Below are 22,634 nucleotides of genomic sequence, written 5' to 3'. Positions count from 1 at the left end.
GCTGGGGGTGTTCTTGATCAAATTCACATCAAATGTGTTTTCCCTCCTAGTCATCAGTGGTATTGCACTCTTTGAGCAAGCTGTCCTTGGAGCTGCAGATACTGATCTAGATGGGTCTCCTGTTTGATTCCTCAGGGATCCTGCCTCCAGCAGGCACTCTGGGAGCTTTAAGGGATGTGGATCATAATCACTAGACATGCATGGCAATGAGATTGGGGGAAAAACAGGAAAACAGCTTTTTCCTGGTGTCACCACATCCAGAGCCATGGAAGAGGAGGCCACAGCTGGAGCTGTGGAAACATTTCAGCATGACCAAAGGCTCAGGCACCGGTTTGGGGCAGATGAAGAGAGTCCCATTCATCTTCACCCAGCTGGTCCCTTGCAAGATGTGACACTGGCAGATGGATGAAAAAGTGCATTAGTCAGAGCACAGAATTCACAGTCACATCAGAGCAAACATTGAGGATTTGCCAGAAAAACATTTCTGATCTGACAAATCCTTCTCAATATGGTCTTCCTAGGAGGAGAGTCAAGCAGCATTCAGTCTGGCATGTGAAATCATCTTACCTGGCAATCGTTGCTCCTAAAAAGTATTTTCTGAGACACTGAGCATCAGCTGTGCCTGTCATCTCCCAGCTATTCAAGCAGCAGCAGCCCTCAGTCTTCCTTCTCTGCAGACCACCTCTCATGCCTTGTGTTTCTGCAAGGCCAGGGAAGAGCAGGCTGGATCTTGTTCCAGGGTTTTCCTGGTGGTGATGCTCTGGAGCAGGACAGTGGTGTGTATTTGAGCCTTATGTTGTCATTTAAACTCAGCACATCCCGAGGCCAGGGGAGCAGTTGGTTCATGCAGACATGGAAATGACAACACAGCCCTGCGGTCTGATGGATTCAGGAGACCTTGGGGAAGGAGGTGGAGGGCACGCAAGAAAATGAGAGTAGCCAGATGAATTTTGGCTCCAGAGGTGGGGGGAAGGTGTAGAGGGACCATTTCCACTTCCCCCTCCCCTTGTGTGCTGTGTCCAGGCTGGTTTGCTCGATCATTTTGGGAGGCATTGGAGTGTGAAGCCCCGTGCAGACCTGGGCTGCTGGACCAGCAAACCAAGCTGCCACATCAGATCAGCTCACATCCCTACTTCCCAAAGCATGCGTCATGCTTCGTTTCAGGCAGGTTTTCCTTTTCCTTCCCTGTCATGTTTGCAGAGTGCTGCAGGCAGAATTTTCATTAAGTACAGACATTTCGTGTCAGCAAGGCTTGGTTTGGCAAAGGATCCTGCGTGGGTGACTCATGGGACATCTTACACAGATGGGAACCCATCAGCAGGGACAGAAACCCTGACAGACCCTCTCCTCTGCCAAAGACCACTGTTGAGCAGCTAAAAGAACAAGGTGTGGCACAGGAGTTATAAATAATGTGGCCCATTTCTGCCCCTCTTCTGTCCCTCAGGAAGGTTTGTCCCTGTGCTGGCTGAGCAGGTGTCACGTTGCCCTCACCTGTGTCCCCCATCACACACACACACGCCCTGTGGCTGGCACAAACACCTCCACCATGGACCTGGGTGCCTCTCTGTACACGAGGCTGCCACCTCCTCACCATAAGGTGCAATTTTGTTGTCAACTGGTGAAAGAAAAGCCCCATCATCTCCTTTTCTTCCCAGCAACAAGCAACTTCCTTCCTCAAGTATCTGTCAGGATAGCTGCTCTTGGTGCTCTGTTCCAGCCATGCCCAGGGGTCTGATCCAGGCTCCTCACTGTGACTGGGGGCCATTTGTGTGGCCCTGCCCTCTGGCTCAGGTGGTGCCCAGCTGTGATTGATGATGATGATGATGATGATGATGATGATGATGATGATGATGATGATGATGATAATTTGGGACTTTTCTTGCCCCAAAGCCCCTCTGCACAGGCAGAGTCACTGCCCAGTGACCTGTGCAAGGCTGGGAGCTGCCCAAGCCCATCTCCCATGGCAAGCTCTAACTTCAGCTAATTAAGTGAGTGGCTGACAGGCAGATAGATGTATGAGAAACTAATGTGGCAGGGTTCTGTGGGAGCCTGGGAGCCCGTGCTAGGACAGGCAGCACCGATGGATGTGGCTTTGCAATGTCACCTCCAGAACATGTGTCCCTCATGGCTGTTCCTCAGTTAATTGATGGCCCTCTGGGCGGGAAGTGCTGATCTGCTGGGACACCAGGGCTGGCAGCACCAGGCTTAGGCAGCACAACCACTTCTGGCTGCCCAGCCTGGATGCTGTAGCTGTTAATCTGCAGCTGAACATCCTCCAAGCTACTCCTGTGGCTCTCCTGGGCAATCAGTGGAAGCTGGATGGGTGACAAGGTGCAGAAGTGCATCATTCCCTCTGTTGATTCAGGAACAAGTGTCTGTGCAGACAGCAGCAGCGTGCCACGTTCTCATGGGCAGGCTTGTTACTGCCTGCTCTGACAGCTGCTTGTGTGTTTGTTGTTTTCCTGGCCCACTGGAGACACCACTACTGACTGTGTGCAGAACTTCTGGGCCATCCCAGCTCTGGCATGGCTGTGGTTCTGGAAGAGAGCTGAGGAAGTGAGCGCTGGACTTGGGACATCTCTGCTCCTGGAGATCTGGCCCTGCCAAGCAGTGCCCTGGATGATGTCCCCTGTCCTCCAGCATATCCTGCCTGAATCTTTCCAGAGCTGGCTGCTGCTGCCCTCCAGGCTCCCGTGGTACTTGCAATGCTGGTTGCCTGTCTGAGCCAGGAGTTTCTGCCATTTCACTGGGCTAAGCAGTACAGTGGAGATTGGCAATGGCAGGATTTTTGCAAATACACTCAGGATTTTCACAGGTGTGTCATGACTGTGCAGATGTTTGGGTTCAAAAGGAATGAAAAGATCCATGGAGATCCTCACCAGTCATTTCTGATGCCATTTGATCCCTTGAGGGGAAGGTCAAGTGCAGACAGGAGAGCTGGGAGTCCCAGATCCTTATATCTTTGCCCTGTGCTGTGCCCATCTTCTCTCCTGTGGTCAAAAAAATACTCATAGAGAAATATTTTGCTGTTGATCTCTGTCCTGCTCCTGGCACCCTGTGCCAGACTGTTCTAGCTCATTGCATATGTACCCGTCCCTGCACACTCATGGGATTGCTCTCAGGGTGCCTTCCCCAGCTGGCATTTTGCTCTAAGCTTTGCTTCTCTTCTTGTCCTGCTTTTGCCATTGTACATTGTTGTAGCAGCTCTTCCCTAGAGCATCACCAGCCAGGAGGACTTTCCCATGGGCTGTGGTAACTAAGGGTTATGTGTGGGAATGCTGTGATAAAAGAACTCTTCAGTTTGAATGAAATAGCGTGGTTTGAAATGAAAAGTAAGTCCTGATGGAGAGCACTGGACTTGGAGTGAGGGCAGAGCTTTGTATGACACCTCCACAAAGTCACCACCCCTCTCCTACTGGGTGTCTGCAAGAGAAGAGCTGGAGCTGAAATTCTGCAAGACTTATTTACTCTTTGATTTCCAGTAAATGGAAATGGGATGGAATTCATTCCCTCAGCAATTGCTTGGGCTGCAGACTCAGGGAGGCGCAGTTTCTGGCACAGATGGGTCATGGATGCCCTCAGTCCTCATGGCAGCGCAGGGCTCCTTAGCTCAGGTGAGATGGACCCAGCACCAGTGCAAGGAAAACCCAGCAGCACAAGTCCTGGTTTGCTGCTAACTTGCCCCATGATATCACTGGAGGAAGGAACAGGGAGGTGTCTCAAGACTGGTGATTTATGTCAACACAGGACTTCTATCCCCAGGATTCTTCAGAAATTGTTCTTTCCCACCTGCAGCATGACTGAGGGTCAAAAGAGGGAAAACTAATCCAGCCATTCCAAAGGCTGTGGTGTTGTGCACTCATGGGATCTTGAATGTTTGGTTTAAATACTCAGCCCCAGGAGACGTTAGGTTATGGCAAAAGTACCACTGCCAGCCCAAACCAAAGCTGATTCTTGGCCTCTGTCTAGAAGGGGAGCTTGGAAACACCCTCTGCATTAACCCCAGATTCCCACGAGGTGAAGAAAATGTGTAATGATTTAGAGGCTGCTTTTATCCCTTGTTTTTTTTCCCTCTGTCTTGTGGCTTTGGGACTCCTGAATCCTGGCCCTGCAGTCACACAGCATGAGGGGTTTCAGGGTGCTAATAAGTGTCCCTGTGGTTTTCTGTTATGCGCTATCACAGCTTTTTCTGTAAGAGCCCCTGAGGCACAGGAGACAGATCTAAAATACAAATTTCATCAGGTACTTGTGCTCTGGGGGCTCTGGTCTCCCCATCCTGCTGTGTCCAGCTGGGAAAGTGCAGGGACAGATGATGCAGGCAGGGCTGTGGCTACTCTGTGAGCCTCAGGCAGCCATCCTGGCTCTGCCCCACCTCATTCCCACCACATCCTGGACCTGGGAGAGGAGTGAGAAGCAGGGACCACGTGGAAGGGTCCAGCAGAGCAGGGGGACATCAGTGCCTGTCCTAGATTGCTGTAGCCAGCAGTCCTTACTGTAATGCAGGATAAAAGGTGTGGTTGTCTGGGCCTCCTCCTCTGCACTGCCCAAGCCCTGCCATGTGTGTGCAGGACCCTGGAAGGGGCTCTGTGGCAGGCAGAAGACTGGGATGGAGATCAGGCACTCTCTAACAATAGCCTGTGTTATTTTCCCATCCTTGCTGTTTCTCAAACACCATTAGGAGGTAATCCTTTCCTCCAGCATTGCAGTCTCATCTCAGGGACAAATTTGCCTCAGCAATTTTTGCTGATTGGAAATTCACCCAGAGAGCAGACTTGCCATTTGTTCTGCCTACCCATTTTCCCAGCAGCCTTGTGCAGCAGAAACAGCAGCAGCACACAAGTCTGCCCAGCACAGGGCACTTGTTCACACCCTGGAATGATCACTTGGAAAACTGCATAACACCACCACCTCCTGGCAGTGGCACTTAAAGCCTCGTTATCTGCTTTATTCTGTGAAGTCCTATTGCTGTTGTATCTAAGCATCAGATTTTTTTTTTTAATTGGCACACAGATTTCTTTTTGTGAGGGAGAATTATTTTGTGGGGTTTGAGGAGTGCCACACATGGCAAGCCAGAGTACACCCATAAGAAGTTTATGTCTTGATGTCTCTGCTGCCCTCAGAATTTAAAAAGGCACCTCTCTTAATTAACTTTCCTGAGGGGATTTTTCCCGCATGAGGCCAGGATGCAGTGTACATTTTAATGGGAGCTGTCAGGAAAATTATTGATTTGATTAGTAATGTTTCTGAAATTGTGCCATTCTGGTAATTCTATCAGGTTGTCTTTGAAAGCTTAACTGAGAGCATTTTTATATCCTTCATTAGTTTTTTAATACATGATAATTTCCCCTAACTCATCAACGCAATGCAAGATCAGCTGCCTGCTTGGTAACCATTTTTCCTGTGTACAAACCTATTGCAGCAATAATTACAAAGTGAACAAATTATTACAGATATTCATTATAAAATACAATTACACTGAGCCGTGCTGCACTGTTACACTTTTCACAGCCATCACTTGCTCTTGAGTAAATGGTTTCATTAAAAGCATGAAGGGCAAACTTAATACACTTCTGACTCACAGCAAACAGCACAAGAAATCATCCTGGCTGTTCCTCTGAGTGCTTGAGGTGTTTACCCTGAATGAGTAGAAAATGTTGGCCCTGCTGCCAAATACTTGTCAGCTTAGCAGAGGGGCTCTGGGTGGCCAGTGCAGATGTGCAAGGAGAGGAGAACGCCAGAAATCATGGCAGTGTGGCCTCAATTTCACTCCCCTAGAGCGTGGCTTTCGTCCATGTTTATGGGTTTCAGTGCTGGGACCTGCCAGGAACAGCAGAACCTCCTTCATCATGTCTTGGAGCAGCCTTGGGGCTGCTTCAGCTTCTGCTGGGTGCCTGTGGAAAATGCAGAGGAGCCAGGAGTGGGATGGGAAACATTTCTGTGAAGGACAGGGCATTCAAGGCTGGGCAGGGAGGGAACAGTGGGAAAGCTGGTTTAGATAAAAACATTCACAGGAGGGCAGTGCTGTGAGGTGAGTGTGGGGGGAAAGCACACCCAGCCAGAAGCAGACACAGGACTACAATCACTGCCTTGGCTTTTTGTTTGGTGCTGTTCCTTGTTTGGATTGAGATGAGAGCCAGGAGGAGGTCCTGTCCCCACAGCAGTGCCAGGACAGTGAGCAGAGCCTCCAGGGAGGAGCAGAGGCTGCTGGATTTCTGTCTGTGCTGTCTTTGCAATGGCTTTGCTGTAGGAGGGACCACAGTAGCACAGGTCCACCACCTCATGTTTGTACCCCAGGTTTGGCCACCTTCTGGTGAGCAGCTTTCAACCAGCTGTTTCTGTGAGTCCCTGAAAAGAGCTGAAACACCTCTGTGCTAATTTTTGTCCTCTGGAAGAGCAATTTTTACTTCATTGAGTGGCTCAAGAAGCAAATATCTGTCCTGGTGGCCGCAGCCTCCTGTGAGGCTTTCAATTTCTCTGGTATGTGCTTGTGGCTGTGCTCTGAGCCGTGACTCTGCCTTCAGGCCTGTCCTGATGGTGTTCCAGGGGCAAATTCAGCAACCCCTGGGTCATGTGAGAGGGCATTGCTGCTCAGCTCTCTAATGGGAGAGGACTAAGTCTTGAAGGCTTGGGAAAGGATGGGCTGCTTGTAAAGTAAAATTTAAGAAACAAAATCCTACCATCAGTGAAGCTTTCCATATGCCTGCCCTAACCAGAATGGCCATTCTTCCTTTGCACTCCCTTCACAGAAAAAGTCCTAAATCCAACATCCTTTTCAAGCTTGTAAATCAGAGCCTCCAAAGCCCAAAATGAGCAGTTGATCATGATGCTGTTCATGAATCTGCTGAGCCTGGGGAGACAGAGCCCCTTCCATGCCCAAGCTTGAGCATCATGCTTCCAGGGGCTTGGTCTGTGCTGGTTCCCACTGCTTGTGCCCATGCAACGTGTGCAAGCTGCCAAGGGGCTGTTCTACACCACAGGTTTTTGGAAAGGGACATGTCTTGTCAAGACATCTCTGGGGAAGGTTGGCCCAGCCTGGCCATGCCAGGGAGGATGGCACCTGCAGGCTGCTGGTGCTCTGTGGTCCATGCCCATCCTGAGACAAGCTTGGCCTATTGGCTCCTGCCCTTTGCTTTTGACTGTGCTGTCCCTCCAGCCTGTGCCACCAAAACCACTGTTTTCTGTCCACAGCCCCCTTTTCCTGCTCTTTCCACCTTCCTCCTCTACCTTCTTCTCCTTCTCCTGTTCTGCTCCCTGTTTCTCCTCCTCCCTTTTCCCTCCTTACTCTTGAATCTCTATTTCTTCTTCTCTGTTCCAGCAAAACGATATCAATCAAGGTGATAGATGATGAGGAGTATGAGAAAAACAAGACCTTCTACCTAGAGATCGGGGAGCCCCGGCTGGTGGAGATGAGTGAGAAGAAAGGTGGGGCATGTGCTCCGGGGCTGAGCCCAGCCTGTGTGTTCCTGTCTGGCTCACTCATGTCTGGCACCTGCAACACCGAGCTCACATCCCCGGTGCCTATGGAAAAGGGCAGGAGCAAGGCCACTCCCCATCCCCCTGAGCACAGCCTGTCCCCAGGCCAGCAAGGCATGACCTGGGCCAGGTGGTGAGGATGTTCCTGCCCTTCCCCATATGCCCCAAAGCAGGGATGTGCAGCCCCTTTCCTCCATCCAACCATCTCTGTCACCACAGCACCCGGGCGGACGTGACCTGCATGTGTGTGCGATGCCAATCGTGTTTGCCTCTGTCTTGTGTTCCCACAGGAAATTCATTACCCTTAGAGTACTTGACCGTGAGGAGTATGAGAAAGAGTGCAGTTTCTTCCTTGTGCTTGGGGACCCGGTGTGGCTACGACGAGGAGTGAAAGGTGTGAGAGTAAAACCAGACCAGCTCTCGAGGCGCTGCCGCTTTCTCTGTGTCTCCCTACTCTCACACTCCTTTCTCCTCGCACTTTTGGCCGTTTTGCCCTCCCTCCTCTGAAGCTTGGCCGCTGCACCTTTTTGCTCTGTTTTCTTCCCTCTTTCGTTTGGAGAGGACTCCATCCCAGCCCAGGGAGCGAGGAGTGCTCCTGGCACACCCCGGAGCAGGAGCATCACCAGCCCCCAGAGACATTTTGGGAGTGCTGCCCTGCTGTGCCTTCATTTAATCCAAGAGAACATCCAGCCTTGACAAGTAAAAAGGGCAGCGCTGCATCATTTTTATCAGAAGATAAAACAGCTTTCACTTGAGATAAAATGCATGGCCAGAGCAGTAATTTTAGCCTTTTTATACTGGCACTAGGATCCGAAAATAGACGAAAATCACAGCCCAAGTAGGTAATATCATGAGATGCAATCAGTTTAGGTAAATCAGGTTATGCTCAAATGAAGTTTCATGGCTCTGCATTGGATAATAGCTTCTCACAGGAATAATAAAAACAATTTCCTCTTTCATCACATTTCCAAACCAAATGCCAAACTTCCCAAAAAGACAGAGTTCACCTATTTTCCCATGCTATTTTTTTTCTACTAGAAAATTAAATGAGGATTGATGGCAACAGCTCGTTCTGCACACTACTGGTGGCTGAGCAAGAAGCAGTTTTAGAGTTACTTAAGAGATGGACCATTATTAAAGCCTCTGCAGAAGATTCGGTCTGTGTGCCTTGGAGCTGCTTTCTAGTTTCTGGGACATCAGCTCTCCCTCCAGCAGGCACTAGGCTGTAATATTTCTTTGATCAGAACAGAGATGGCCCTCAGTGATCCCCACACTGAGTGGGAGCGCGTTCCTCTTCAGCTCAGGTGCTAAGTCAGCTGCATCATCCCCTCCATCAGTTTCCCTGATGGTTTACGTGACTACCTAACAAAAGCTGGGCTAAAAAATAAGACACTGGCATGACTCAGGCACTGCAGGTGGGGTCTGTGTCATTAAATGGTGCTGGTGGCATCTGTGGAGCATGGACAGTACAGCCAGGATTAAGTTACACATGGAGGACTCAACTCAACAGCTCCGTCCTTCTGTACAGGGGCCAGTGTGGGCTCAGCCTTGCAAGTCCTGCAAGTCCAGCAGGAGCAAACATGCTTTCCAGATCCAAGGTTTAAAAATTGTGGCCCCAGCTCTGAAGATCCCAGATGAAATTTTTATCTAAAAATAAAATGAAAAAATTTCTTTTCTTCCTGGTCACAAAGATAACCGGGAAAACCTGAGAGAAGCTCAGGCTTGCCAGCTCACTAAGTGGAAGGCAAGACAAAACTTTAAAGGACTACTTAAAGTAGCTATTTGCTGCTTTGGCCATGCAATTTTAAATTATTTTTTTTTTAAACTTGTTTATTTGTACTTGGTTTGGTACAAGAAGCAGCGAGGCAGGAAGAGCAGTACAGCAGTATGCTCAGAGAGACGAGGGCATCTCAGAAATGTCACCCCTGGGCTGTGGTGGGGCCCAAGAGCCACCAGGGCACTAAGGGAGAGGCTTTTTCGTTTATTTTGGATATCTAAAATATTAAGCAAGAAGACCCTTGAGCCAAGCCTTGCCACAGACTTTTCTTCTCTCATTGTCTGTGCCAAAAGTGCAGCTGCCACCGGAGCCATTGCTCCCCATCAGGCAGCTGGAGGAGGTCAAAGCCAGTAGCTGCTGCACATGGGGCATCTTGTGTCCCCCCCGGGGCAGAACTGCCTCTGAGACCAATGGAAGATCTTGCACATACAATTCAAAAGGGAAAAATGAATTTTTTGGAGTGTGTCTTCTAATCCCATATACACCTCATGTTTGCAGTGGTTTTTATTTTAAATCCACAATCCCATGAAACATTTCTGTTTAGTGTCTTTCTCTTAACACTAATGGTATCCTGCAGCTTTACAGATCTGAAATCTCTGCCCTGGGATCTGGTGTCTTTCTGTGGATATTCCTTTTGATTTCATTATTCATTTACTTTTCTTCTTCTGTGTTTGTCTCTGTCTCCTTCACAGCCCTGTTGTTGAATGAGCTTGGTAAGCGCATTCATTTTTCCTTTCCATTTTTCTGGTTTGCATATCTTTGGAAGACAGTCGATTTTGCTTGATGTTTTTCTTTGCTCACAGCATTCTCTTTTAGCGTGGTCAGCACTGTTTAAGCAAGCTCAGGTACCTAATGCCCCATCTTTCCTTAGAGTAGAGCCCCAAAGTCACCAATATTAAGAGGTAGTGCAAGGAGCATTTTTGGGGGGGTGGTGCTGTTACAGCCAGAGTAAACCAGCCAGCACCCCGAGATACAAACCTGTGCCACAAAAATGAACCCATCACCTCTAAACTGGCGTGGCAAAACAGGACTTCCTGGTGACTGGGAGATGCTTGTGGCTGGACAGGAAAGTTGGCCAATCCTTTACAAACTTTACCTCCTGTCTTGGGGAGACTTAGAGCCTGAGAAACTTTTGAATTTCCTTGCTGGCCACCTCCAAGGTAGGGCAGCTGAGGAGTGGGCATCCTCATTCCCCACGCACCTGCAGCCCCAGGACAGATTTCGCGCTATCCACAGCATATATCAGAGACCAAGGGGGGACAGCTTGCAGATGTGGGTTAAAAAGCGTGTGCTCAGGTTTCCCCACACTATCCCTGGGGTGTGTGCTGGGGAGCAGACTCCATGTCCACAGTGGGGCAGGGAAGTCTTTGTTCACGTGCAAATGCTAATCCTCATTTATTCTCTCTCTCTCTCCCTTTTTCTCATTTTTTGTTTCATCTAGGTGGCTTCACCATCACAGGTATGGATTTCTACTCTTCCCCTGTCCCCCTGTTCCTTTCTCTTAATGGCCATATGCTCACCCTGTTCTTTCCTCTTGGTTTCCTCTTTGCTTTTGTTCTGTCCTGGAGGGAAACTCTGCTATGGTAAGCAGGCGCGGCCTGCCAGGCCCAGCCAGTCCTGCTAACCCTGTGTGCTCCCACAGAGTGCTCTGCCTGCCTCACACACCTAACCCAGCCTCAGGGAGGGTCATCTGTCACCCCCCAAGCCACAGACCACCCCTCTCCATGTCTTGGAGCAGGGTGCGCTTCTCCATTTGGTCCAGCTGTCCCTTCCCTACGCACAGGGCTCTTTCCTCACTTCCCAGGCCCAAGCGCTACAGGAAGGGCAGGACCCATGGCTCCTCTGGCATGAGCAAGCCAAGCTTCCCTCCCTCAGCTGAACAACACAGGACAAGAATGTCCTGCATCCCACACATTGCTCCTCAGGAGCCCTGGAAACATAATTGAGATTTAGGAGGCTCTGGCTCCAAGGTGGGTCTCTTTGGCCTGCAGGAGGAGAAGGGCTTTCCCTCAGCTCCGTGCCCCCTGAGCAGACAAGGGGCATCCAGCAAGGGAGCAGCACTAACCCCGTGTGACATAAGAGTGGAGTTTACTAACTGCACGGGGACAGCTTGTAGAGTGTGTGCAGTCCCCCCTGCTGATCTCCTGCTGATCACTTTAATAGGCAAACCTGTCTTCAGGAAGGTCCAGGCTAGAGATCATCCTCTTCCTTGCACCGTGGTCTCCATCCAAGGTACCTGTGGTGTGGCACCATGTCAGTCTCACATGGACTGACTGGGGTGTTTTCCTACTGACAGATTAACTCCAGTCCTTTTTAGCCCTGATGTTCTCCTGCCCATCCCTCAGGTGGACTGGAAGGGAGTTCAGTGGGGTCTGCACAAGGGACAGTGACAAAGGACATGCTGCCTGCAGTCCCCATGCCCCAGAGGTCACACAGATGACAGCGGAGGTGCAGACCTGCTTCACTGATCTTGTAGTCCCTCTGCTGCCTCCTCTTTTAGGGTTTGGAGCCAGGCATTGGCCTGTGGATGGCTCCTTACATCTGTGCTCTTCCCTCCAGCCCCGCCATCACCGCAGGCGTTGGCTGCCAGCCCCCTCTCCAAGGCAAAGGCCTGCTCAGAAAGAGGCAGAGCCAAGATTTCATCTGTGTCTCAGCCCAGGAGCTGCTGACAGAGCTCTCTTGCTGTAACAGGCTGGTGGAATTGCCCTGACTATACCTCAGCGCTGACCTGGAGTGCTGGGGAATGGAGCAGCCTTAGTGCTGATCTTTCTCCTTCCCAGCAGCCCAGTGGCAGAGGCAGCAATTAATTACCAAGCAATAAGATATTCCTCAGCCCCAGGATGAGCAGGACTCCTCTGAGGTTGGATGAGTCGCAGACCTCTTGGTAGCATTTCATACAGCTATCCTGTCTGTTGCTTCATGAACTCCTTCTCCGCTGTTCTGTTGCTCATGCTCCCACCTGGAAGCCTCCTGACCTCCCCCTCTGACAGGAGGCCAAATCCAGAGTGCCCAGCTGGGCCTGCTTCACCCACAGGCTCTTTGCTTTGCAGAGGAGAATGAGGAAAAGCAGCCCCTGACCAGCAAGGAGGAGGAAGAGCGTCGGATCGCAGAGATGGGGCGCCCAGTCCTGGGGGAGCACACCAAACTCGAGATCATCATTGAGGAATCCTATGAGTTCAAGGTACTGTTCACATCCTGCATCCCTGTTCTTCTTCCCCCTCCTCCTTTTGGGTTTGTGCAGCACTGAGAGGCACATGGTGATGGTATAGGAGCAAAGCAAGGCAGTGCATGGAATCACACAGGAAACAGGAGCTGGGGTCCCAAATGCTGCAAGTTGCTTTAAAACATGACCCTGATCTCACAGTGAGTTCTACACACTGCGCCTACTTACAGGCAGCCTTGAGTGAGCCCCAAGCCTGGTACTCCCAGTGCAAAGGGCTGATAACCCCAAATGCAGGTAATGGTTGTGCAGCTCAGCTGCCATGAATTCATGTGCCAGGCCAAGAGCAGAAAACTAGCCATTTCATTATCTTCTCCATTTTTCTGTAGTATAAAAATATAACAGACCACCCTTACTGTGGCTCTGAGAGGGTTTAAACTCCCATCCATGAGCAGCTTTCCTAAGGTCTTTTTTAGCAGCAGCAAAAGGAATTGCAAATACTTACATTTGGGTCTCTTGAGCTTAAAATCTGCTGAGCTTGTTCCATAAACACATACCCATAAACAGTGGCACTGGTGGGCTTTAGCCCTGTATCTCCAGCCCCTAATTCTGTGCTCTGCATCTCCCTCCACAGAACACGGTGGACAAGCTTATTAAGAAGACGAACCTGGCCCTGGTGGTTGGCACAAACAGCTGGAGGGAGCAGTTTATTGAGGCCATTACTGTCAGCGCGGGTGAGTTTGGGCCACAGCTTCAGGTGAATTACGATCACCCTCGCCTCAGCTGCATCACTAACACAGGCTGTAGTGGAGCAGCAGGAGGCAAAGCAGGTGGCAGAGTTATTTACAGCTCCTGCATAAATAAGGCAGCTGATTAAAGCCTTTTGTGAGGGCACCTTGTCTCATGTGTAGGAAACCTTCTGCGTGAAGCGTGTCTGTAGCACCAGGCAGAGCAACACCTTGGCTGGTAGCAGACGGCAGAGGGGGAAAAGTCAGTTCAGTGGGAGAGATCTGGGAGGAGAACACAGTGTGGAAATTCAGAGTGGCATAAATAAGGCTGGTGTGAAGCAACAGTGCTCCCCTTCCCGGGTTCTCCCTGTACCTCTGTGGTGAGGACAACGCAGTAGTGAGGGTGCAAACCTTGAAGGCAGTCACTCTCTCTGAGCCAAAATTCTCCCTTGACACGTCCTGCCTTCTGGAACTCCTGCTGCCCCAGCCAGCTGTGGCTGGAGGATTATGGCTCAGCAGCCCAATAGCTGCAGCAGCACATCATATCTCTGGTTGAACCAGATCCTGTGTGATCTTATCTTCCCTCCCTTGGAGAATTGCCTTTCCCTCAAATGCCTTATTGTGCCATTCTCGCAGGTGCCACTGCCATGTTTACCAGTACAGGATATATTATCATTCCCATATATGTGGAAGAAGGAAGAAAGAAAGAAGGTCTCCTCCAGATGTTGTTTTAACAGCTGGAAACTCTATTACTTACTGGCTGGATGTTACAATCCCCGAGCCCAGCCTGGGCTGTGCGTGTGCACATTAGGGCAAAATCAACCAGCTTAAATTAAATCCCTGGGGAAGGCAATTACCTCTCATCTGGCTAATTGTGCACTGAAGTGCATGGGGGAGCGCTCAGCTTCCTACCTCTAACTCTGCTATACAAGGTAACCTCTGCCCAGCACCAGGTAATTAAAATGATGGCAGTACCATTTGCCCTCTGCCTCTGGAAAACAAGGGCAGGACACTGTGCAGCAGCTTTCTCTTCAGATTGTGATCCCTCTCTCGTAGCACAGTTCTTCTCAGAGCCTCCAGGCAAGAGCCTCCCATTATTTTGTATTCAGCATGAACTAATCATGCAAGACAATCCTTGCTGCAGGTTTTGTAGCTAATATGGCTAAACTAATCTATGCCAGAACCAATTATGTAATTGCATCCCATGTTAAAGCAATGATAGTCACTGATGGTTGGATCCCATTTCTGTGACACATGTAAAGACTGCAGTTATGTTGCCCCCCATATCTGGAATTTACAGCCATGATCAGAGCTAACAGATGATTAACAAGCATTTAATAAATGGGATGTATTTTGGTGGACATGAGCTGTCCCTTGCAGTTGTGGATCTCAGTAGCAGTTTGTCTCTGAGCTCTGGAGGTACCCAGGCTTTAGCTCCTCAGGCTTTGTGCCCGATAAGTTAAAATTCCTTAAACACTGGAGGTTGGGTTTGAGTTTTCCCCCCACAGCTCACTCTGGATACCAGGTGAAAGTCCCCCGTCACCACTGCAAAATGTAACATCCCAGCTGAGAAAAGAAACATTAAACCCCCATTTCCCACCCAATGATCAACCCAGGGCAGCGTTTGCAGGGGGATGGAGCAGCGGAAGGTGAGGTCTGTGGAAGGGCAGTGCAGGTGCAGACAGGGCTGTGCCACGCTGTGCTGTGCCATTCTGGGCTGTCCAGAGCCTGTCACTCAGCTCCTTTAGTCTGCTCCCAAAAGCTATAAAGCTTCTGCTGCAGCAAAAAAAAATTCTGGGGCTTGCAGGCCTGTTTCTGACTGCACCCCTGGTCACCATCCTGTGTTTCAAGTCAACTCCACAAGATCTGGCCAGCTCTTCAAAACAGAGACATCATGGCTGCGTAACAAAATGACAGGCAGATCTGGATGAGTGTTATGACAGTGGCATTCATGTTCGTTTTTCAGTCTGTTTTATCATCTCCATAAAGATTCAGGTCCATAGCAGTCCTGGTGCTTCCCTGAGCTTTGCAGAGGATTGAAGTACCTGCTGCAGAATTACAGCTCGAGCACAGCATGGTGTATCCTGCCATTAGCAGCCTTTGCACATTGAGGGAAAACACAGGCCAATATAGGCTTTCCAGGCTGGAAAACTGCTCCTTATCTTCACAACAGTGCACAGGAATGGGTATTTATATCTGCCAAAACAATAACACTGATTAGCTGCTGTTTCTGCCATAATGAGTTTGAAGCTCCAGAGCTTGCATCTTTCCCTTGCTAAGGAGATTCTTTCAACAGCCATGCAGGGAGACCTGGTGATCCACATCCTTGAGAGGAAGATAAAAAGCATCAAAGACGTGGAAAATTACCAGACAAAATGCAAGGGATGTCTTTAGCACGACTTAGCCTTGGAATCCTGAACATTTGTGACTTAGAAACTCATCCTTGTTCCTTAAGGGCAGCAGGAAAGCTCCCACTGGCTTAGTTGGAAAAGTGTCACCTCCCCTTCAAGTCTGGGAGTGGTTCCAGTGTGAGCAGGAGGAGTTTTTGACCATGCCCCAGCAGTGATGTTGTGCACCGTGCCAGGCTGGGGAAGCCCCACATTTTCCATGCAGCTTGCCCGTGGCACAGGCTGGCCAGCAGGCTCTCCAGAGAGCTCCTCAGAGCTGCAGGAGCCAGGCAAGGGGCCACCAGCCCCAGGGGGCTCCCTGGTGGGGTCACCCCCACCCTGTGGGGACTCCCTGCAGGCTGGATGCCAAGGGCTTTTGTAGAGACAGGTGAGGTGCCAATGCCTGGAGCAGGAAAGGGACTTCCCACACTGACCCAGGAGAGACCAGACATGAAGGAATGGGCAACCAGAGCTTATAGAGAAGCACGTGAACGGGCAGGGAAATGCAGCAGGGAAGGACAGCCAGCAGTGACTGAGCAGGAGGCTTTAGGGCAGGCCAAATCCATCACTTGATCCCGGTTTGCAGCAGAGGTAAGGTGAAGCACCAGAGCAGCTCAGCACCATCAAAGCCGGCTGCCTTTCCAGAGAGTTGGAAGCAGTTGCAGGCACTTGTGGAAAGCAGCTCAGAGCAGCTCAGAAGGGGCTTCCCTGTGGGACTCTCCACAAGGCAGGAGTTGCTCTTGGTGGGTTTGCCTGCCCAGTCAGCTCCAGCCAGCACAAGCTTGGCTTTTTCCCACTCCTTCTGGGGGAAGAGCTCTTGAGCAGGAGCTGAGTCCCAGAAAGCAACTGATGGTTAAACTCAGGCAGATGTGCCAGCACGAGGCTCTGCATTTTCTGAAGTGCAGGTTGTTTTTTTCAACCATTGCCTGTGGGGTGTGTCTCTGTGCTGTGGAAAGGGGCAAGGAAAGGCCATCAAGCCACTCTGATGATTGCTCAGAAAATAAGATATTTGGAAGTCAAGGCCTTCCAGGGCCCACATCATGAGACACAGCATTTTGGGGACTGCAGTTTGCACAGGAGCTTTGCCCAGCATCTCCCAGGATGAGCAGACCTGATCAGGCACTGCTGTTTTCTCCAGGGGAAGACGACGATGACGATGAATGTGGGGAGGAGAAGCTGCCCTCCTGCTTTGACTACGTGATGCACTTTCTGACCGTCTTCTGGAAGGTCCTTTTTGCCTTCGTGCCCCCGACAGACTACTGGAATGGCTGGGCTTGCTTTGTTGTCTCCATCCTCATGATTGGCCTCCTGACAGCCTTCATTGGCGACCTGGCATCCCACTTTGGCTGCACCATTGGCCTGAAGGACTCGGTCACTGCCGTCGTGTTTGTCGCCCTGGGGACATCGGTGCCAGGTAAGCACAGCCACAGGCTTTGTTGTGAAGCTCCATCCCCACCCAGGCTGGGGCTGGGGCTGGAGCTGGGGCTGTGCTCTGCAGGATCCCAAAGCACAGGTTTGAGATATAGATGGAAATTGTTTTGCAGTCTCAGATGGGCTGAAGGATAGAACCAGGATCCACATCCAAGATGTGGATTCAGTCCCATGGGAATTATTTCAAGGCCCATCCCACTGCAAAGACTGCGAATTATCTATTTCTGTGGGCAGCCCCCCTGGTATCCACTTTCAGAGTTGGAATTGGTCTTCAGTTAAAATGCTGCCAGCATTGGCAGTCCTGCATTTTAAGCATCTGCTGCTTTCACCTTGCTCCTGGGGGAATTAAATGTGAGTCTGTACTCAGGGCACACTTTCCAGCATGGACACCTTTGTGTGAGACCAGGTTCAGATGGATCAAGGTGAGGTTGCTGAGCTGGGGAGCTGCTTGAAATGCAGCTTGTGAAGCTCTGTGGATTCCCATGTCAGCCTGTGCCTTTCACTCACCCTTCTCCCATGGGCTGTGCTGGGCAGGCAGAGCCTGATTTCTGGACAAGGGGCTCTGACCCACCCCACCATCCTTTGCATCAGTCACACCTTCCCTCACCACCTTCAAATTTCCAGTTACTGGCACCCAGATGCTCAAAGATCCTGAAATTGTCCTAATGCTAGCAAAGGCCAAGAAGCAGCAGAACCAAGAGAGAACTGATCTAGGGCAAGGAACAGAAGAAGGAGCATTTTTTAGACCTCTGGCAGTAGAGGCTTTAGCAGAAGGTTTGCAGAGCTTCTTCACATGTTTGACAGTGAAAATCTTCCCTCCTGCTTTGGCTGGCATAAGGTGGCATTTAAGCAGTTCTTTTTTAGAATACATTGGGCTACTCTTGTTTCAGTTGGCTCCCAGGCCGTGCTGTGTTAGCTGGGTGCTGGTTGGGCTCCTTCAGCCCTGCTTTCCAGGAGATGGGCAGGCACCAGAGGAGGGTGCACAGAAACCAGCACTGACAGGGACCTTCTCTGCATTGAAAGCAGAATCTGCAGCTCAAACTTGCAGAAGTGCATGTGGTTGTTTCTATACTCATCTTTTCTCCCCCAGTGGCAGCTGCAGAGCCATGGAGGCATCAGCACTGTCCCCCAACTCTGTCACTGCACTGTGATCAAGGCCTTTTCCTTCCCTTAGGTGCATTTCCATGGCAGCTTTTTTTTTTTTTTTTAATAAAGCAGACTTTTCATTTCTTTGCTGCAAATAGACCCTCTCACTGTGTTTCTATGTGCCCATCCCCTCCTGTTCCATGGAGCTGGATCTTTGTGCCAGGCTGCACTTTGCCATCTCACCTTAGAGCCAGGTGGGGAGGAACAGAAAGCAAATTCTGTAGAATATAAAAACGTGAAATATGACCTTGTTGTTTTCTTTTCCTGGGCCACACTGGGCTGCCTGTACCCAAGGGGATCTGGGAGGGCAGATATGTTCAGGACTCACCTTCTCATTGTTAGCTGGGAGTGCTCACCTGAACCAACCTACGGGCTAACTCCTCCTGCTCTTCCTTCCCTCTGCAGATCCAGAGTGGGTTTGGACGTAAAATCAGCCCTTCCCTGTGGTGCAGAGCAGTGTCATGCTGGTCTGCCTAACACAAGGTTTTCCATTGAAATGGCCAGCCAAGTTTTATCACTGATATTAAAGCTGGCAGAGCGCCTGGGCGAGCAAGCACCCCCCACACAGTTTTTCTTCCCAAGGGATGGAGGATGACCTGGTTTGCCAAGGTGTCAGGGCCTGCACAAGGCACTGGACTTCGGGGAGGCAAAAGGTGCTAGAGGCCATACTGGGGGAAGCTCTGTATTTCTGACCATTGAGATTCCCCCCTGTGCATTTCCAGACCCTGATGATCCAAGAAGAGCCAGATGGTCCCCCGCTTCCCTGGGATTTCCAGTAGAAGGGGCCGTACCCTATCCCCTTACCCATTATTTTCTTTCCCCAGGTGTTGCCATTGACATTTGCCCCCAAGCTGCCCTCTTTTCCTGGGTGTTTCCTGAGGGTTTCTCCCCATCTTTCCTTTGCAGACACATTTGCCAGCAAAGTAGCAGCAACGCAGGACCAGTACGCGGACGCGTCCATCGGGAACGTCACCGGGAGCAATGCCGTGAACGTTTTCCTGGGCATCGGGGTGGCCTGGTCCATCGCAGCCATCTACCATGCGGCGCACGGACAAGCCTTCCAAGTCTCCCCTGGCACACTGGCCTTCTCCGTCACCCTCTTCACCATTTTTGCTTTTATCAGTGTGGGAGTGCTGCTCTACCGGCGGAGACCCGAGATCGGAGGTGAGCTGGGCGGGCCGCGGACTTCCAAGCTGCTCACATCCTCACTCTTTATCCTCCTCTGGCTCTTGTACATATTCTTCTCATCTCTGGAAGCCTACTGCCACATAAAGGGCTTCTAAAGGGACAATCAGAGATAGTAAATATGTGTATATCTATATATATCTATATAGAGTGATATATAGGTATAGATATAGATATAAAGCTGTGTATAATGAACAGAGAAAGAATAAAAGAGATTTGCCATGTTCACACACCTGCTGATGGAAAGCGGCTTTGGAGCATCCTTTGAACTAGGTAGGACCCCAAAGCCAGCAGGACCCCTCCCCAGGCAGCGGCCCCAGCCAGGAGCCAGGGGCAGGGCCCTGTCTGCAGCTCGACCAACAGGAGCGGCCGATGGCCACCGAGCCCCTTCCATGGCTGACTCCCACCCGCTGGACCCGGGAAGACGGATGAGAAGGCGACCGGGGCGCGCCGGTGTGAGCAAGGCCAGAGTAGCTGGTGAGAAACAGAGCAGTGGGCAAGGGAAGGAGAGGAGAGCAAGGGTTCTGATCTCCCACCGCATCCAGCTGCCTTCGCCACCCGGGAACAGGCCCTCTGGCCCTGCTGGAGAGGAGCGAGAGACCGAACTGAAGACAAGGGGAAACTGGGAGCTTTCTAAGGATAGAACACAAACCGTTTTCGTCATTGCTTTGGGGTTGGTTTTTTTGTTTCGTTCTGGCGTGTGTACAACTAGCATTTCCCACCCACATGCCCCTCACCTTTCCCTGTCCGTGCTTTGGGGGTGCACAGCCGCAGCCTCGTGTCCCGTGTCCCAAGCCGAGGCCGCGCGGAGCGGCGGGAGCCTTCCTCCCACTCCTCCGCCTCCTCGGGCATGCTGTCGTGGTACTTGTAACATTTGCATGAATGAAATGAAATCTATCTGTATATAGCATCCTATAGCGATAGTCCTTCCAACCATGTGGGTTGAGCATTGCAGATTACAAGCGTTTTCTTTTCACTGGGTTTTATTTATTTTTAGTTAGTTCGGTTTTGCCATAGGGTTTTGCTCGTTTGTTTGTTTGTTTCCTCTTAGCGGGGGTGGAAAGGATGGAAAGCTGTCCCCACTCACTGCTCGCGGCATGGCTCCATGAGAAGCAATAACAGCCATGCAGTTGTAGGTTTTCAGGGGAGGAAAACCCACACCCCAGAGCCTTCAGGGCTGTCCAGGGATGTCCTTCAGGCTCTGTCCAGCTGACGTGCTGAAGCCAGTGTGAGGCCTCCTCTGCCCACAGGAGGTGTTACACAGGGTCCCAGGGAGTGGGGTGAGCAGTCTGAGGGGAGCAAGCTTGGCTGACTCCCAGCACCCCACATGCTTCTGCCTTTTGAGTCAGTGGCTGCCTCAAAGCCCTTGGCCCCCTGCTATTGCCTGTAACCCCAGAGGTGTAGTGACAGCCCCTGTTTCTGAGTGTTAAGCCATCAGGACCGGTCCCCAAAGCTGGTCCTTCCCCACAGCCATTTGGAAGCAGGGCTGAAGGGCCACACGAGATCTCCCACTCCACTGAGCGTGACCAGGACGCATCCCCCAGGAAAAGGTCGTGTTTTGCACTCTCCAAATCCCAAGTCACTGGACAGGATGAGACAGGGAGGTGTGACTCAGCATCACCCCCTGGTGCCAGGAGTGCAGGCTGGGATTGAGAGCTGAGCCAGGGAAATGTGGGTGTAGAGCTCCCCGGGGCACCAACACTGGGCACTGGTGTTGAGAGATGTCTCCTGACCCACTGCCCTTTGCCAGGCTTCCTGACATTCCAGCCAGGCAAACTCTCAGCCTGCATGCCCATGGTGAGCTCTTCCCACTCAGCTGAAAACCATGTCTGATGCTTGTACCATAACCAGCTGGCTGGGGGTATTTGTACTCATCTTGAACTATCTGTGGAAATTTTAATTAACCTGCTAAGGTTAATTAAAGGTAAGATTTTCTCTAGGAATATGAAGTTGTGGGTTTTGGTTTTTTTTTCTTCTCGAGCCTTTTTTCACTTTTGATTTGTTTTGGGGTTTTTCTTTTTTGTTTCTCATTGTTTTGGGGGAAAAATCAAACACAGGTGCAGGTTGTTCAGGTTTATGATTACCTTTATGTACAATGATTTCATTTTCATCTGTTTGGCTTCATTTTTTTCTTTGTGTGTATTGCCCACCACTATAGGCAGTGAGTCCACTAATTGTGATGATCCTTATCAATGGTACACAATGCACAGAGAAATAAAGTTTGTAATGATTCCTGATGGATCCAGTACTGCTCCTGCATATTCTCTATGGAAAACCCTTCTCTCCCCATCAGCTGTTTCCATCGTAGCCATCTCTCCTTGACTCATTGGTTTGCCTTCCCTGTGTTTCTGCCTCTGGCAGAGGCAGTGGTGCCTTGGCACGGCCGCCCCTGCCCCATCCCATGCCCTTCCTCCCTCTCCATCTCCATGGTGCCTCAGGCTCGGTGTGTGCTGCGCTACAGCCACGGCTCACAGCCTGCTCCACTCTCAGGGAGAGGCAGGAAACCACCCAGGGTCAAAGCTGCAGGGCAGCCCACCCTGCTGGGGCCAGGAGCTGCCCCTGTGCTGGGTTAAGCCCTGCCCTAGGCTTTGGGAGAGCCGTGGGGGTGCCCCCAAGGTACCAAGCAGCCCTTTCTGCTTGTGTCCTCTATAGAACTGCTCCTGCTCTCACTACAGCCTCACAGTGACCTGTGAGGGTTAAACCACGAGCTAACTATGAGGGAGAATGCAAGAGGTGCATTGCCAGGGCCGGGTCCATGGGTGCCAAAGCAGATCTGGGGCACTCCACGAGGCTGGGCTGCTCTCAGGAGGTGCCTGCCCAAGCCCCAGCCCAGGTGCCATGGGCCATTTCAGACCCATCTGTGCCTCCACACAGCTCAGCCAGCACTGAGGAGCAGAAAAGTCTCCCCATGGCCAGGGATGTTGCTCCTCCCTGTGTTTCATCCAGCATCTGTTGAGCTGTCCCCAGATAAACCCTCCCTGCAATGCCTGGGAGGTCCTGCTGTGACAGCTGAACTCAAACACCAGCCCTGGAGATGGGCCCCAGGCAAACACTGCCTTCAACATTCCCAGCAGAGAGCACGGCCAGCAATGTCCATGAGCTTCTCCCGGGCAGTGCATTGTGAAAGCAAAGCAGCTCCTCTGACCCAGTAATTGCATCTGCTGAAAGGTGATGTGGGTGTTTTCCCCTCATCATTTGCTTCTTCAGAATGAATTGCCTTCGCTGAAGTAATTAACAAGTCAAATGGGACTTGTGTGATCACTCAGGTTAGCAGACAGTAAATAACTCTGCTGCTCATGGAGCTTTCCAAAGGGAATGATGGAGCAGTGCTTGCTGAGGACAAGGCT

General features: G+C 50.9%; 1 protein-coding gene across 3 annotated transcripts in view; it reads left to right on the top strand.

Moving 5' to 3' along the window:
• Nucleotides 1-21,524, top strand: part of SLC8A1 (solute carrier family 8 member A1) — a 106,477-nt gene extending 84,953 nt beyond the window's left edge. Inside the window, exons 3-11 of one of the 3 annotated variants that reach the window (XM_058800679.1) lie at nucleotides 7,316-7,422; nucleotides 9,943-9,963; nucleotides 10,692-10,709; nucleotides 10,819-10,833; nucleotides 11,414-11,482; nucleotides 12,301-12,431; nucleotides 13,045-13,144; nucleotides 16,664-16,939; nucleotides 19,009-21,524. In XM_058800679.1, the coding sequence (XP_058656662.1) occupies nucleotides 7,316-7,422; nucleotides 9,943-9,963; nucleotides 10,692-10,709; nucleotides 10,819-10,833; nucleotides 11,414-11,482; nucleotides 12,301-12,431; nucleotides 13,045-13,144; nucleotides 16,664-16,939; nucleotides 19,009-19,385 (1,114 nt within the window). In that variant the 3' untranslated portion in view covers nucleotides 19,386-21,524. Of the gene's footprint in view, nucleotides 1-7,315; nucleotides 7,423-7,763; nucleotides 7,868-9,942; nucleotides 9,964-10,691; nucleotides 10,710-10,818; nucleotides 10,834-11,413; nucleotides 11,483-12,300; nucleotides 12,432-13,044; nucleotides 13,145-16,663; nucleotides 16,940-19,008 lie in introns of all 3 variants that reach the window. The other 2 variants (XM_058800678.1, XM_058800677.1) reach the window with 2 other exon arrangements.
• Nucleotides 21,525-22,634: the final 1,110 nt, after the last annotated feature.

The sequence above is a fragment of the Ammospiza caudacuta genome, chromosome 3 (assembly GCF_027887145.1).
Source record: "Ammospiza caudacuta isolate bAmmCau1 chromosome 3, bAmmCau1.pri, whole genome shotgun sequence".
NCBI classification, from domain to species: domain Eukaryota; kingdom Metazoa; phylum Chordata; class Aves; order Passeriformes; family Passerellidae; genus Ammospiza; species Ammospiza caudacuta.
This window is presented reverse-complemented; position numbering and strand designations above follow the sequence as displayed.